The sequence below is a fragment of the Giraffa tippelskirchi genome, chromosome 11, assembly GCF_054371585.1.
Source record: "Giraffa tippelskirchi isolate mGirTip1 chromosome 11, T2T-mGirTip1v1.2.pri, whole genome shotgun sequence".
Lineage (NCBI taxonomy): Eukaryota > Metazoa > Chordata > Mammalia > Artiodactyla > Giraffidae > Giraffa > Giraffa tippelskirchi.
This window is the reverse complement of record NC_137285.1, coordinates 77,794,822-77,809,938: the sequence shown is the minus strand read 5'-3', so window position 1 is coordinate 77,809,938 and position 15,117 is coordinate 77,794,822. Positions and strand designations below refer to the sequence as shown.

Below are 15,117 nucleotides of genomic sequence, written 5' to 3'. Positions count from 1 at the left end.
GTTTCCCAGTGGCTCTGAGACATGGACAGGGAGGACGGGGAAGAGAAGTCACTTGCATTTCTAATACTCACATCAAAGTCTTCCAATGAGAAGGGAATTATCACCCCCACTGCCAATGCCATTCACTGAAGTGATACCCACGAGTCCATCTACCCCAGAAGGGAAGGATGGACCTGTTCTCACAAAACGGCAAGAGATGGAAGGAGGAAGATCAAGCCCACACCAATCACTGGAAAGAGAAGCTGTGCTCAGGGCTTGAAAGAATTCCTATTGGGAAAATCATGTCACAGCCCCACATGGCAATCCACAGCTTCCATGCTATTCCTCCCAAAATGCCAATGCATTTTCGCACCGAACAAAGAATTGCAAAAGGGGTACGGAAACAGAAAGGAGCCTACATTGTCAATACAATCCGACGAAAAAGCCCCGATACGGACATCCAAGGTTGTGTGAAAGGAAATTAGACGACCAAACTAGGATCCTCAGGAGAGTATCGGAGAAGGCAATGGCGACCCACTCCAGTACTCTTGCCTGGAAAATGTCCTGGACGGAGGAGCCTGGTAGGCTGCAGGCCATGGGGTCATGCAGAGTCAGACACGACTGAAGTGACTTAGCCGCAGCAGCATCAGCAGGACAGTATGCTATTGGGAATACAACAACACACACAGATCCAGATCGATGGAATAAAGTTGAGGGTCCAGAAACAAACCCCAGCATCCATGGTCAACTCATCTCTGACACAGACGGGGAGAATATCCAAATGGGAACAAGAAAGCCTCTTCAATCAATGTCCATGGGAAAACCAGACAGCTACATCTGAAGAACGCTATTGGTTTTGATCTCATACCACCTCAATATCGGGGAAAAACCTCACCCTAAAGACTGATGTCATGAGATAGCTAGAAAGAAGCGTAGGTCAAAGGCTCCTTAACATCAGAGTCTCCTTGCCATTTGCTGGGCGGAGGTCGAAATGGGTCTCTTCAAGTAAGGGAAAGAGGTAAACGAAGTACACCACTGGGTTTCCATCCAATGGAACCTCTTCACAACAGAGAAGCTAAGCATTCACAAATGCAAAAGATAGGAAACGGAACATGAGAGACTCCTTGCAAGTGGTGTATCTGAGAAGGGGTTCATATGGAAAGAGACGAAGAATGCACAGCACTCAGATTCCAAGAAACACCACCACCACCCTTGACCCTTCCGCCATGACCAACTCCGACCTAAAGCCTTTCTCTCCCTCTAACCTATCCCTAAAACATAACCCTCATCTAATCATATACATAGGCATCCCTAGCATCCATCCATCCATCCACACACGAGAGAGAAAGAGGAAGACACAGACGGAATTGAGAAAGGAAAAGAGAGGGACACAGCCAGAGAGAGACACGGAACCAAAGAGAGGAAAGGAGTCGATGGTCCAGACTTTTCCTCAATCTGTCTCGAAGGTAGAAGCAATGACAGCGCCCTTCCACCCCAGAAGGGGGAAAAGGACGGAAGGTTTGGAGAGGAAAAGACAAGAACGCAGGGAGCCAGTAGAAGCTCAGCCACCCGCAGAAGCCGAGCTGGGACACTTCAACAGAATCTCAATGGAAACAGAGGACCAGAAAGTTGGCTACTCTTTTCTATAAGAGAGGGAGACCTTCGAGTCTTCCTTTCGGTCCTCCAACTTGGATGCGGGGTCTCAAAACAGTCAGGAGGGGGAGTGCCTTTTCCTGGGTACCACGGCGCATCCAGGCCTCGTTCTGCCCCATTCTGTGCTGTGTCAGCCCTGGATGGAATCTTTCTTTCTGAAGTCTCAGCGCACGAGCTCCACGTGATATCGGCCCCAGGTGGAAAGGCATGGAGCTGCTCGTAGGCCGACAGGCCTAGGAAGCAGATGGGAGAATGACCCCCACTCTGCAGATGGAGAGACTGGGGAAACCCTGAGGGGCATATGGTTGTCAAGGGCCACACCACTTATGAGAAGAAGGAGCCTGGTCTGAGAGCAGCATGGTCCTCGGAGCTCAGGCCCTGGCTGAACCCAGGCCTCCCCAGGGCTGTGGGCTGGGCCGTGTGGGTGTCACTGTGCCTGCACATGGCCTAAGGGGGGTGATCGAGCAGTCAGAAACCCAGAGATTCCCTTGGGAAGTTTTGGGGAAGGGACCTCAGCACGAACCCCAGGAAATGATGTCACCTGCCGGCAACAGAACCCAACAGAACCCGCAATCCGGGTATCCAGGCCTCCAGAGCGGAGAGGAGCCCCCAGCCAGATCACTTGCTGCCAAGATGTTCTGCTGTTTGCCCCTGCCCAGAGGCCGGGGCCTCAGGAGAGCTCACAGGCAGTGTGCGTGGGCACCCTGTCGACGTTGGCTCAGGACACCCCCGAGAGGCCTCTGGCCCTTTGCCCGGAGAAACAGAAAGGTAACACGGGGAGCCCCAGGCCGGGCCAGGCCACCTCTCCCATGCCACCCGGAAACACCGGGTCCTTTGCCTGTGTGTGGGGATGCGGGTTTCTCGGGCTGTGTCCCCCTCAAGGAAGCCCAGGCGGATGTGGGGTCAGAAGCCTGTGGACAAGTTGTGTCCACCCCCCAGGGGAGAGCAGGCTGGGCGGGATGGGGAGAGTGTGGGCAGCGCCGGCCACCCAGGCTGACCTCACACCCTCAGATGGGTCTCTTTCCTCCCGGGTGGGGATCTGAGCAGACACACGTCTCTGACCCTTCTGGGAAGAGAAGTTCGAGCAGGCAGAAGCAGCGGCTCCACTGGCCAGGCCCAGCTCGGAAAACTCCCAGCATGGCTGGCTGACGGTCACTGTCGTTGCAGAGCTTCCCACGTGATGAGGCCGAGGACGGGGACACCCCATCCAGCTCCCAGAGGGAGGGGTCGGAGCACCACCCGCCCGCCCGTGAGGCCCAGTGCAGGCTCCAGGTCAGCGTGCCCACGGAGGCATCAGCCCCACCGGGGGAGACGCGGAGGTGGGGAAGGCCTGCTGCCGAGACACCGCCCAGGATACAGCCGGCGGCCCAGTCTGAGGCTGCCACGGAGCTCAGCACACCCGGCTCCGACCCAGAGTCCAGAGAACCCCGGCCTCTGAGGCACCAGGAGGACCTGGAGCCCAGCACGCCAGAGCACAGAGGTGAGGACGCTGGGGCTGGTGCACGGGAGTGTGTGGGGAGGGGTGCTGAGCTACACAGGGACGAGTCCCCGAAAGCTGCTGCTGGGCCTGCAGCAAGCGCTGGCCTCACACCCCCCGCCCCCCATCTTGCACACTTCAGTCCCAAAAGACATCTGACGCTGGGTATTCTTTGGGAACCTCTTGGAAGGTTTCTGTCCCGGGGTACGCACATGCCAAGGCTGGCCTGTGGGCAAACTTTGCTTCTCCCCCAACTCTAGCACTGGCCTCCAACTGGAACCAGGCTCCACTTCCCAGACCTGTCCCTAAAGAGGTGGTGGCTCCAGGTGCAGGACCCAGGGATCCACCGAGGGCAGATGGAGAAGCGAGACTTGCCCTCGCAGAGACACCAGGCCAGCTGGGTACTGGCCAGCACACCGGGCAGATCGGATCTCCGTGCCTGCAGGACCCCCAGCCCCAGGCACTGATGTCCCACCCCCTCAGCGAGAACCTCCACCTCCACGTGCACCTCTACCTGCTCGGGCTTTGGCAAGAGAACCCGAGGCAGAGGAGGAGTCACCGCCTCGGCAGGGAGAGCCTGCCCTGGCTCCCGCGCAACACCCAGATGCCCACGATCACTCACCCAGCCCTGCAGGGAGAAAGAGCCCCCGCTCTGGACAGAGACCCAGAGCCCTTGCCGGAAACACCACGTCCAGGGGAGCGGTCGGCTCTGCAGCCTCCATCCCTGTCTGCTCACCGTGGATGCCGGCAACTCGGTCTGCCCCCAGGGGACATGGAGTTCCTTTCCCCTGAACTGCTTTGCATTTGGTTTCTTTCCACCTTTCTGGTGATGTTTTATTTTTTGTATGGTTTCCTGTATTTTTGTTTTTTAAGTTGGGATTAGTAAACTTTTTCATCATTGTTGCAATCTGGGATCACTGTTGTGTAACTCTGGTGATACTGTGTTACCATCACCACTTTGTAGTTTCAGACCCGTTCGATCTTTATGGCCCACCCCCCAACAAAGCCTGGATTCAAGGCAAGCACGCCCTGTTCATCCCTCCCCCCGATCCTGAACACAATTTCATCTTTTCTTTCTGCATTCCTTCCTATATTCTTGGTGTCCCCAATCAATGACTGTCAGTGAAATGACTGAAGGAGTGTTTTTCGGACTCTCCCCCTACTGTAAGACTCCATTGGAGAGTTCTCATTTTTATGTCATTTGAACTAGCCTTTGATAGCTGAAAGGACGGTGTACGTCCTTTCAAGATACCATGTGCCAAACGAAGCCCTTTTGGCAACTGCCATCATTATCTCCAGGCAGGCATTGCTGTTTGAAGGGTGACATCTCAGCCAGAAGGCAGAGGCTGAGCTCCTCTTGTTGCACCAGCTCCCAAAAGAAGCCAAGAAAGGGAGCTGGAACAACAAACCACCCCCATGCCCAGGAAAGCGTTCTTCATGACAGAAGGCTAGAAAATGACCCAACATCCTTGTGGCCCAGAACCACTCTAGAAAATCACTGTTCCATAAAAAAGAGAAACACATGGGAAGTTCCAAGGAGAGGCAATGCCCATGGCCAGTGTACTTGAGAGACGGCCTGACCGCTCCGGGGAAGACACGCACCGACGGAACCCCTTGGGAAACAGCAGTGATAGTCCTCACCGTCGTAAGGGTTTCCTCTGGGGACAACCTGCCCTGGGCACCACACGAGGGAGCAGACCGGCTTCTCTTCCTCTGCCCCCACACCATTCACTCATGAAGGCAGCTCAGGTGTTCTCATGCCCTGCCTGCCTGCCTGCCTGGCTCATCCGTGAGCTGTGACCACCTCCAGGGTAGGACTCCACCTTTTCCTCTCTGTGTACCGTGAATCTGCACACAGTGGGCTTTCAGAACCTTAGGAGACTTGAGCCATTCCCGCTCGAGCCAGAACCCTCCCCAGGAAGGAAAACAGCTGTGGAGTCATTTTGGCCCCAGCACTGGTTCCGAAAGCCTGGCGGCTCCTACAGCCTCTACGGTGTGAAGAGGGAGGTCCCTTTTGACAGAGCTTTCCGGCTCTCAGATCTAAGCTGTTGTTTCACTGTCAGCTGTGTCTTCCGTTGCAGCCAGGTGGGCCACGCTGCTCCAAAGGAGCTCACAAGCTGAGTTTCAAGGGAGGACAGGGATGGCTACAACGTGCTGCAAACTGAGTGAGGGTCCCCACAATCCTCAGCAAAGGTCTGTGCTGTGCAAGTGGGGAGTAGAGGGCCCCCAAGTTCCAAAGGAAGGGAGGTAGTCGGGAGCTAAAGCCCTTGGCTGCTGTGGTAGCAGCTGCAGATGGCAGCTCGTCCACAGTGCACTTCGAATGAGGTCATATGAGCGGGACTCTGGAAATGGCTCCGAAATCAAGAGAAAGGGGTCAGGGTATGTGGGAATCCGGCGGGGGTGGGGGGTGGATGAAGGAAGGTGTCCCTCCTCTCTCCAGTGCAATTTGGTTTGGTGAGTCTCAAAGCTACCAGATGGCACTTCCCAAGTCAGGCCCCCGCAGGAATCAGGGTGGGCTGCCTGCCTCGGCCCCTGCCACAGGGACAAGCCACACCAGTGGCCTCCCTGAGCTCCAATGGCCGGATCTGGGGGGTCCTGTCTGGGTGCACACCTCCTTGCTGTGGCCAAGTTCCCCCCTTCTCTGAGCACCAGCTTCATCCTCTCGAATGAGGACATCGATTGCTACCTTGGCACGTTACTCTCTTCATCCTCTGAAGGCTCATTAGGCTTATCCTACAATTACTAGCTGGCCCGAAGAGATATCTCCTGAATCCAGATTAACCTGGAGTCTCCCAGGCTCATCTGGCATGTCTTCCCTGAAGTCTGCCAAAACCCACACCCTTGCATTTCCAGGGACTCCCCTTAGCCAGCTGGGCAGAAAACCCAGCATGCTTCAAACAAGCTGACAGACAAGTGGGAGAGGACTCACGGGCAGACGGCTTCCCTCAGGTCTCGGGTGGAGCTCTGGGACCACAGCAGCAACGGGCCATCCCAGCCCCTGGGCTCAGCAGCGCCCTCATTCTCAGGCCGGCGGCTCTGCCCTGAGGGGAGCAGGAACGTCACCAACTGCCGCAGGCGGACCTCAAGCCCCTCCCACTGCTGGAGCCTGACCTGCCCCGGCCCCACCCCTTCCCCTACCCCAGCAGGACGAGAGCTCGTCTTCCCCTGGCTTCCAACGGGAGGCCTGGCCCTCGGCCCCGATTGGGCACTGCCCCAGCCCGGAGCCAATCACAGTGGCCAGGGAGGTGGAACGCACCGATTGGCCAGGGCCAGGTCATGTGACCATACTCCCCAGGAAACTCAAATATTACCAAGGTTCCCTAAGAAACCAATGAACAAAATTATCCAGTAAAGGCAAACCGTACTTTTTAATGAGGCCAATGTCACAGAAAAAAAAAAAAAAAATGCTCCACAGTAAACTGCTCAAGGAAGCTACTAAATAAACTTTCAGAAAAGTTTAGTAGGTTTTTTTTTTTTAAATAGGGTGCCGGAGAGATATACCTTTCCCATCTATGTGAATTTAGGTTTAAACTAGATTTCCCTTGGCTGTTATATAAGACAAAAAAACCCACATCACCCTCTTTCACTCCCCCCCACCCCCAAAAAGTGTTTTAATCTATTGAATTTTTGTGTCCTCAGTTGTGTCTGATTCACGGCAACTCACGAACTCTACACAGCCAGGCTCTTCCGTCCATGGAATTCAGGGCAATTTTTTCTGTCCCAGTAAATGCCCACCCTGGGTGATCCAAAGGCAAGGGCTCAGAGGCTTCTGAGAGACTAACTAACTCCTTTCAGCTGAGCACAGAGCTGGCTCCTCACTGGGATGCCTGTGGCCTGGGGCTCCCAGAGGGGAGAGCAGCACTCGCCCCACCGTGTGGTCACTGCTGGAAGTGCAGGCTGCTCCTCACTCCCCCTTGACAGTGTCCCTGAGGGCAGAACAGTGTGAATCGAATCAAGGTGGAAATGCAAACTCCAATGCAACCAACCTTCCCACAAGGTCTCCAAAACCACTCAGGAACAGGGAATTGGAAACTGCAGGGGATGACATGATGGAGATGGAGACTTGACACCTTACACCGAGTTCACTTCCAGTTATCCCTAGACAAACTTTCCATGAAAACTTGTCACAAATCTAGAAGAACAATGAGCAGAAACCGGACACGTGCTTTGAGTCTTCACACACAAAACTAAAAGGCAGTCCACAAAAAAAACCCAGAGAATACAGTGGACTTTGCAAAATCAAAGATATCTACTGTGGGAAAGACCTCATGACAAAAGCAAAAGACAGGTCATACATCGCGAGACGAATGAGTGGAAACACAAAGCTTATCAAGGATGTGTCTCCAAACAGACAAAGAACGCCAACACAACAAGCCTGTGAAAACTAGGGAAAGGTCTGAAGGGACAGCAGACGGAGGAAGACACACACAGAGTATCCCGGATGATGTCCAGCACTGAGGGCCTGAAGAAACAACAGTCTAGTTGCACCCCCTCAGGCCTGTGTGACCGTGGATGAGGCCTCTGTTTCCCGGTGGCTCTGAGACATGGACAGGGAGGAAGGGGAAGAGAAGTCACTTGCATTTCTAATACTCACAGCAAAGTCTTCCAATGAGAAGGGAATTATCACCCCCACTGCCAATGCCATTCACTGAAGTGATACCCACGAGTCCATCTACCCCAGAAGGGAAGGATGGACCTGTTCTCACAAAACAGCGAGAGATGGAAGGAGGAAGATCAAGCCCACACCAATCACTGGAAAGAGAAGCTGTGCTCAGGGCTTGAAAGAATTCCTATTGGGAAAATCAGGTCACAGCCCCACATGGCAATCCACAGCTTCCATGCTATTCCTCCCAAAATGCCAATGCATTTTCGCACCGAACAAAGAATTGCAAAGGGGGTACGGAAACAGAAAGGAGCCTACATTGTCAATACAATCCGACGAAAAAGCCCCGATACGGACATCCAAGGTTGTGTGAAAGGAAATTAGACGACCAAACTAGGATCCTCAGGAGAGTATCGGAGAAGGCAATGGCGACCCACTCCAGTACTCTTGCTGGAAAATGTCCTGGACGGAGGAGCCTGGTAGGCTGCAGGCCATGGGGTCATGCAGAGTCAGACACGACTGAAGTGACTTAGCCGCAGCAGCAGCAGCAGCAGGACAGTATGCTATTGGGAATACAACAACACACACAGATCCAGATCGATGGAATAAAGTTGAGGGTCCAGAAACAAACCCCAGCATCCATGGTCAACTCATCTCTGACACAGACGGGGAGAATATCCAAATGGGAACAGGAAAGCCTCTTCAATCAATGTCCATGGGAAAACCAGACAGCTACATCTGAAGAACGCTATTGGTTTTGATCTCATACCACCTCAATATCGGGGAAAAACCTCACCCTAAAGACTGATGTCATGAGATAGCTAGAAAGAAGCGTAGGTCAAAGGCTCCTTAACATCAGAGTCTCCTTGCCATTTGCTGGGCGGAGGTCGAAATGGGTCTCTTCAAGTAAGGGAAAGAGGTAAACGAAGTACACCACTGGGTTTCCATCCAATGGAACCTCTTCACAACAGAGAAGCTAAGCATTCACAAATGCAAAAGATAGGAAACGGAACACGAGAGACTCCTTGCAAGTGGTGTATCTGAGAAGGGGTTCATATGGAAAGAGACGAAGAATGCACAGCACTCAGATTCCAAGAAACACCACCACCACCCTTGACCCTTCCCCCATGACCAACTCTGACCTAAAGCCTTTCTCTCCCTCTAACCTATCCCTAAAACATAACCCTCATCTAATCATATACATGTGCATCCCTAGCATCCGTCCATCCATCCACACACGAGAGAGAAAGAGGAAGACACAGACGGAATTGAGAAAGGAAAAGAGAGGGACACAGCCAGAGAGAGACACGGAACCAAAGAGAGGAAAGGAGTCGATGGTCCAGACTTTTCCTCAATCTGTCTCGAAGGTAGAAGCAATGACAGCGCCCTTCCACCCCAGAAGGGGGAAAAGGACGGAAGGTTTGGAGAGGAAAAGACAAGAACGCAGGGAGCCAGTAGAAGCTCAGCCACCCGCAGAAGCCGAGCTGGGACACTTCAACAGAATCTCAATGGAAACAGAGGACCAGAAAGTTGGCTACTCTTTTCTATAAGAGAGGGAGACCTTCGAGTCTTCCTTTCGGTCCTCCAACTTGGATGCGGGGTCTCAAAACAGTCAGGAGGGGGAGTGCCTTTTCCTGGGTACCACGGCGCATCCAGGCCTCGTTCTGCCCCATTCTGTGCTGTATCAGCCCTGGATGGAATCTCTCTTTCTGAAGTCTCAGCGCTCGAGCTCCACGTGATATCGGCCCCAGGTGGAAAGGCATGGAGCTGCTCGTAGGCCGACAGGCCTAGGAAGCAGATGGGAGAATGACCCCCACTCTGCAGATGGAGAGACTGGGGAAACCCTGAGGGGCATATGGTTGTCAAGGGCCACACCACTTATGAGAAGAAGGAGCCTGGTCTGAGAGCAGCATGGTCCTCGGAGCTCAGGCCCTGGCTGAACCCAGGCCTCCCCAGGGCTGTGGGCTGGGCCGTGTGGGTGTCACTGTGCCTGCACATGGCCTAAGGGGGGTGATCGAGCAGTCAGAAACCCAGAGATTCCCTTGGGAAGTTTTGGGGAAGGGACCTCAGCACGAACCCCAGGAAATGATGTCACCTGCCGGCAACAGAACCCAACAGAACCCGCAATCCGGGTATCCAGGCCTCCAGAGCGGAGAGGAGCCCCCAGCCAGATCACTTGCTGCCAAGATGTTCTGCTGTTTGCCCCTGCCCAGAGGCCGGGGCCTCAGGAGAGCTCACAGGCAGTGTGAGTGGGCACCCTGTCGACGTTGGCTCAGGACACCCCCGAGAGGCCTCTGGCCCTTTGCCAGGAGAAACAGAAAGGTAACAAGGGGAGGCCGAGGCCGGGCCAGGCCACCTCTCCCATGCCACCCGGAAACACCGGGTCCTTTGCCTGTGTGTGGGGATGCGGGTTTCTCGGGCTGTGTCCCCCTCAAGGAAGCCCAGGCGGATGTGGGGTCAGAAGCCTGTGGACAAGTTGTGTCCACACCCCGGGGCAGAGCAGGCTGGGCGGGATGAGGAGAGTGTGGGCAGCGCCAGCCCGCCAGGCTGACCTCACACCCTCAGATGGGTCTCTTTCCTCCCGGGTGGGGATCTGAGCAGACACACGTCTCTGACCCTTCTGGGAAGAGAAGTTCGAGCAGGCAGAAGCAGCGGCTCCACTGGCCAGGCCCAGCTCGGAAAACTCCCAGCATGGCTGGCTGACGGTCACTGTCGTTGCAGAGCTTCCCACGTGATGAGGCCGAGGACGGGGACACCCCAGCCAGCTCCCAGAGGGAGGGGTCGGAGCACCACCCGCCCGCCCGTGAGGCCCAGTGCAGGCTCCAGCTCAGCGTGCCCACGGAGGCATCAGCCCCACCGGGGGAGACGCGGAGGTGGGGAAGGCCTGCTGCCGAGACACCGCCCAGGATACAGCCGGCGGCCCAGTCTGAGGCTGCCACGGAGCTCAGCACACCCGGCTCCGACCCAGAGTCCAGAGAACCCCGGCCTCTGAGGCACCAGGAGGACCTGGAGCCCAGCACGCCAGAGCACAGAGGTGAGGACGATGGGGCTGGTGCACGGGAGTGTGTGGGGAGGGGTGCTGAGCTACACAGGGACGAGTCCCCGAAAGCTGCTGCTGGGCCTGCAGCAAGCGCTGGCCTCACACCCCCCGCCCCCCATCTTGCACACTTCAGTCCCAAAAGACATCTGACGCTGGGTATTCTTTGGGAACCTCTTGGAAGGTTTCTGTCCCGGGGTACGCACATGCCAAGGCTGGCCTGTGGGCAAACTTTGCTTCTCCCCCAACTCTAGCACTGGCCTCCAACTGGAACCAGGCTCCACTTCCCAGACCTGTCCCTAAAGAGGTGGTGGCTCCAGTTGAAGGACCCAGGGATCCACCGAGGGCAGATGGAGAACCGAGACTTGCCCTCGCAGAGACACCAGGCCAGCTGGGTACTGGCCAGCACACCGGGCAGATCGGATCTCCGTGCCTGCAGGACCCCCAGCCCCAGGCACTGATGTCCCACCCCCTCAGCGAGAACCTCCACCTCCACGTGCACCTCTACCTGCTCGGGCTTTGGCAAGAGAACCCGAGGCAGAGGAGGAGTCACCGCCTCGGCAGGGAGAGCCTGCCCTGGCTCCCGCGCAACACCCAGATGCCCACGATCACTCACCCAGCCCTGCAGGGAGAAAGAGCCCCCGCTCTGGACAGAGACCCAGAGCCCTTGCCGGAAACACCACGTCCAGGGGAGCGGTCGGCTCTGCAGCCTCCATCCCTGTCTGCTCACCGTGGATGCCGGCAACTCGGTCTGCCCCCAGGGGACATGGAGTTCCTTTCCCCTGAACTGCTTTGCATTTGGTTTGTTTCCACCTTTCTGGTAATGTTTTATTTTTTGTATGGTTTCCTGTATTTTTGTTGGTTAAGTTGGGATTAGTAAACTTTTTCATCATTGTTGCAATCTGGGATCACTGTTGTGTAACTCTGGTGATACTGTGTTACCATCACCACTTTGTAGTTTCAGACCCGTTCGATCTTTATGCCCCACCCCCCAACAAAGCCTGGATTCAAGGCAAGCACGCCCTGTTCATCCCTCCCCCCGATCCTGAACACAATTTCATCTTTTCTTTCTGCATTCCTTCCTATATTCTTGGTGTCCCCAATCAATGACTCTCAGTGAAATGACTGAAGGAGTGTTTTTCGGACTCTCCACCTACTGTAAGACTCCATTGGAGAGTTCTCATTTTTATGTCATTTGAACTAGCCTTTGATAGCTGAAAGGACGGTGTACGTCCTTTCAAGATACCATGTGCCAAACGAAGCCCTTTTGGCAACTGCCATCATTATCTCCAGGCAGGCATTGCTGTTTGAAGGGTGACATCTCAGCCAGAAGGCAGAGGCTGAGCTCCTCTTGTTGCACCAGCTCCCAAAAGAAGCCAAGAAAGGGAGCTGGAACAACAAACCACCCCCATGCCCAGGAAAGCGTTCTTCATGACAGAAGGCTAGAAAATGACCCAACATCCTTGTGGCCCAGAACCACTCTAGAAAATCACTGTTCCATAAAAAAGAGAAACACATGGGAAGTTCCAAGGAGAGGCAATGCCCATGGCCAGTGTACTTGAGAGACGGCCTGACCGCTCCGGGGAAGACACGCACCGACGGAACCCCTTGGGAAACAGCAGTGATAGTCCTCACTGTCGTAAGGTTTTCCTCTGGGGACAACCTGCCCTGGGCACCACACGAGGGAGCAGACCGGCTTCTCTTCCTCTGCCCCCACACCATTCACTCATGAAGGCAGCTCAGGTGTTCTCATGCCCTGCCTGCCTGCCTGCCTGGCTCATCCGTGAGCTGTGACCACCTCCAGGGTAGGACTCCACCTTTTCCTCTCTGTGTACCGTGAATCTGCACACAGTGGGCTTTCAGAACCTTAGGAGACTTGAGCCATTCCCGCTCGAGCCAGAACCCTCCCCAGGAAGGAAAACAGCTGTGGAGTCATTTTGGCCCCAGCACTGGTTCCGAAAGCCTGGCGGCTCCTACAGCCTCTACGGTGTGAAGAGGGAGATCCCTTTTGACAGAGCTTTCCGGCTCTCAGATCTAAGCTGTTGTTTCACTGTCAGCTGTGTCTCTTCCGTTGCAGCCAGGTGGGCCACGCTGCTCCACAGGAGCTCACAAGCTGAGTTTCAAGGGAGGACAGGGATGGCTACAACGTGCTGCAAACTGAGTGAGGGTCCCCACAATCCTCAGCAAAGGTCTGTGGTGTGCAAGTGGGGAGTAGAGGGCCCCCAAGTTCCAAAGGAAGGGAGGTAGTCGGGAGCTAAAGCCCTTGGCTGCTGTGGTAGCAGCTGCAGATGGCAGCTCGTCCACAGTGCACTTCGAATGAGGTCATATGAGCGGGACTCTGGAAATGGCTCCGAAATCAAGAGAAAGGGGTCAGGGTATGTGGGAATCTGGCGGGGGTGGGGGGTGGATGAAGGAAGGTGTCCCTCCTCTCTCCAGTGCAATTTGGTTTGGTGAGTCTCAAAGCTACCAGATGGCACTTCCCAAGTCAGGCCCCCGCAGGAATCAGGGTGGGCTGCCTGCCTCGGCCCCTGCCACAGGGACAAGCCACACCAGTGGCCTCCCTGAGCTCCAATGGCCGGATCTGGGGGGTCCTGTCTGGGTGCACACCTCCTTGCTGTGGCCAAGTTCCCCCCTTCTCTGAGCACCAGCTTCATCCTCTCGAATGAGGACATCGATTGCTACCTTGGCACGTTACTCTCTTCATCCTCTGAAGGCTCATTAGGCTTATCCTACAATTACTAGCTGGCCCGAAGAGATATCTCCTGAATCCAGATTAACCTGGAGTCTCCCAGGCTCATCTGGCATGTCTTCCCTGAAGTCTGCCAAAACCCACACCCTTGCATTTCCAGGGACTCCCCTTAGCCAGCTGGGCAGAAAACCCAGCATGCTTCAAACAAGCTGACAGACAAGTGGGAGAGGACTCACGGGCAGACGGCTTCCCTCAGGTCTCGGGTGGAGCTCTGGGACCACAGCAGCAACGGGCCATCCCAGCCCCTGGGCTCAGCAGCGCCCTCATTCTCAGGCCGGCGGCTCTGCCCTGAGGGGAGCAGGAACGTCACCAACTGCCGCAGGCGGACCTCAAGCCCCTCCCACTGCTGGAGCCTGACCTGCCCCGGCCCCACCCCTTCCCCTACCCCAGCAGGACGAGAGCTCGTCTTCCCCTGGCTTCCAACGGGAGGCCCGGCCCTGGGCCCCGATTGGGCACTGCCCCAGCCCGGAGCCAATCACAGTGGCCAGGGAGGTGGAACGCACCGATTGGCCAGGGCCAGGTCATGTGACCATACTCCCCAGGAAACTCAAATATTACCAAGGTTCCCTAAGAAACCAATGAACAAAATTATCCAGTAAAGGCAAACCGTACTTTTTAATGAGGCCAATGTCACAGAAAAAAAAAAAAAATGCTCCACAGTAAACTGCTCAAGGAAGCTACTAAATAAACTTTCAGAAAAGTTTAGTAGGTTTTTTTTTTTTAAATAGGGTGACGGAGAGATATACCTTTCCCATCTATGTGAATTTAGGTTTAAACTAGATTTCCCTTGGCTGTTATATAAGACAAAAAAACCCACATCACCCTCTTTCACTCCCCCCCACCCCCAAAAAGTGTTTTAATCTATTGAATTTTTGTGTCCTCAGTTGTGTCTGATTCACGGCAACTCACGAACTCTACACAGCCAGGCTCTTCCGTCCATGGAATTCAGGGCAATTTTTTCTGTCCCAGTAAATGCCCACCCTGGGTGATCCAAAGGCAAGGGCTCAGAGGCTCCTGAGAGACTAACTAACTCCTTTCAGCTGAGCACAGAGCTGGCTCCTCACTGGGATGCCTGTGGCCTGGGGCTCCCAGAGGGGAGAGCAGCACTCGCCCCACCGTGTGGTCACTGCTGGAAGTGCAGGCTGCTCCTCACTCCCCCTTGACAGTGTCCCTGAGGGCAGAACAGTGTGAATCGAATCAAGGTGGAAATGCAAACTCCAATGCAACCAACCTTCCCACAAGGTCTCCAAAACCACTCAGGAACAGGGAATTGGAAACTGCAGGGGATGACATGAATGGAGATGGAGACTTGACACCTTACACCGAGTTCACTTCCAGTTATCCCTAGACAAACTTTCCATGAAAACTTGTCACAAATCTAGAAGAACAATGAGCAGAAACCGGACACGTGCTTTGAGTCTTCACACACAAAACTAAAAGGCAGTCCACAAAAAAAACCCAGAGAATACAGTGGACTTTGCAAAATCAAAGATATCTACTGTGGGAAAGACCTCATGACAAAAGCAAAAGACAGGTCATACATCGCGAGACGAATGAGTGGAAACACAAAGCTTATCAAGGATGTGTCTCCAAACAGACAAAGAACGCCAACACAACAA

General features: G+C 54.7%; 1 protein-coding gene and 1 long non-coding RNA gene across 2 annotated transcripts; one reads left to right on the top strand and one right to left on the bottom strand.

The window, feature by feature from the left end:
* Positions 1-1,684: 1,684 nt before the first annotated feature.
* On the top strand, positions 1,685-4,016 carry LOC145527684 (uncharacterized). Its single transcript, XM_081545740.1, has 3 exons — positions 1,685-2,400; positions 2,800-3,112; positions 3,370-4,016. Exons 1-3 carry the CDS (start codon positions 1,990-1,992, stop codon positions 3,990-3,992), a joined length of 1,347 nt encoding a protein of 448 aa, XP_081401866.1. The 5' UTR covers positions 1,685-1,989; the 3' UTR covers positions 3,993-4,016.
* LOC145527685 (uncharacterized) lies at positions 3,968-13,853 on the bottom strand. The gene is made up of 2 exons (XR_014069853.1): positions 13,675-13,853; positions 3,968-6,150 (listed from the first exon to the last, which is right to left on the bottom strand). It is a non-coding gene; the product is annotated as an uncharacterized LOC145527685 (long non-coding RNA).
* Positions 13,854-15,117: the final 1,264 nt, after the last annotated feature.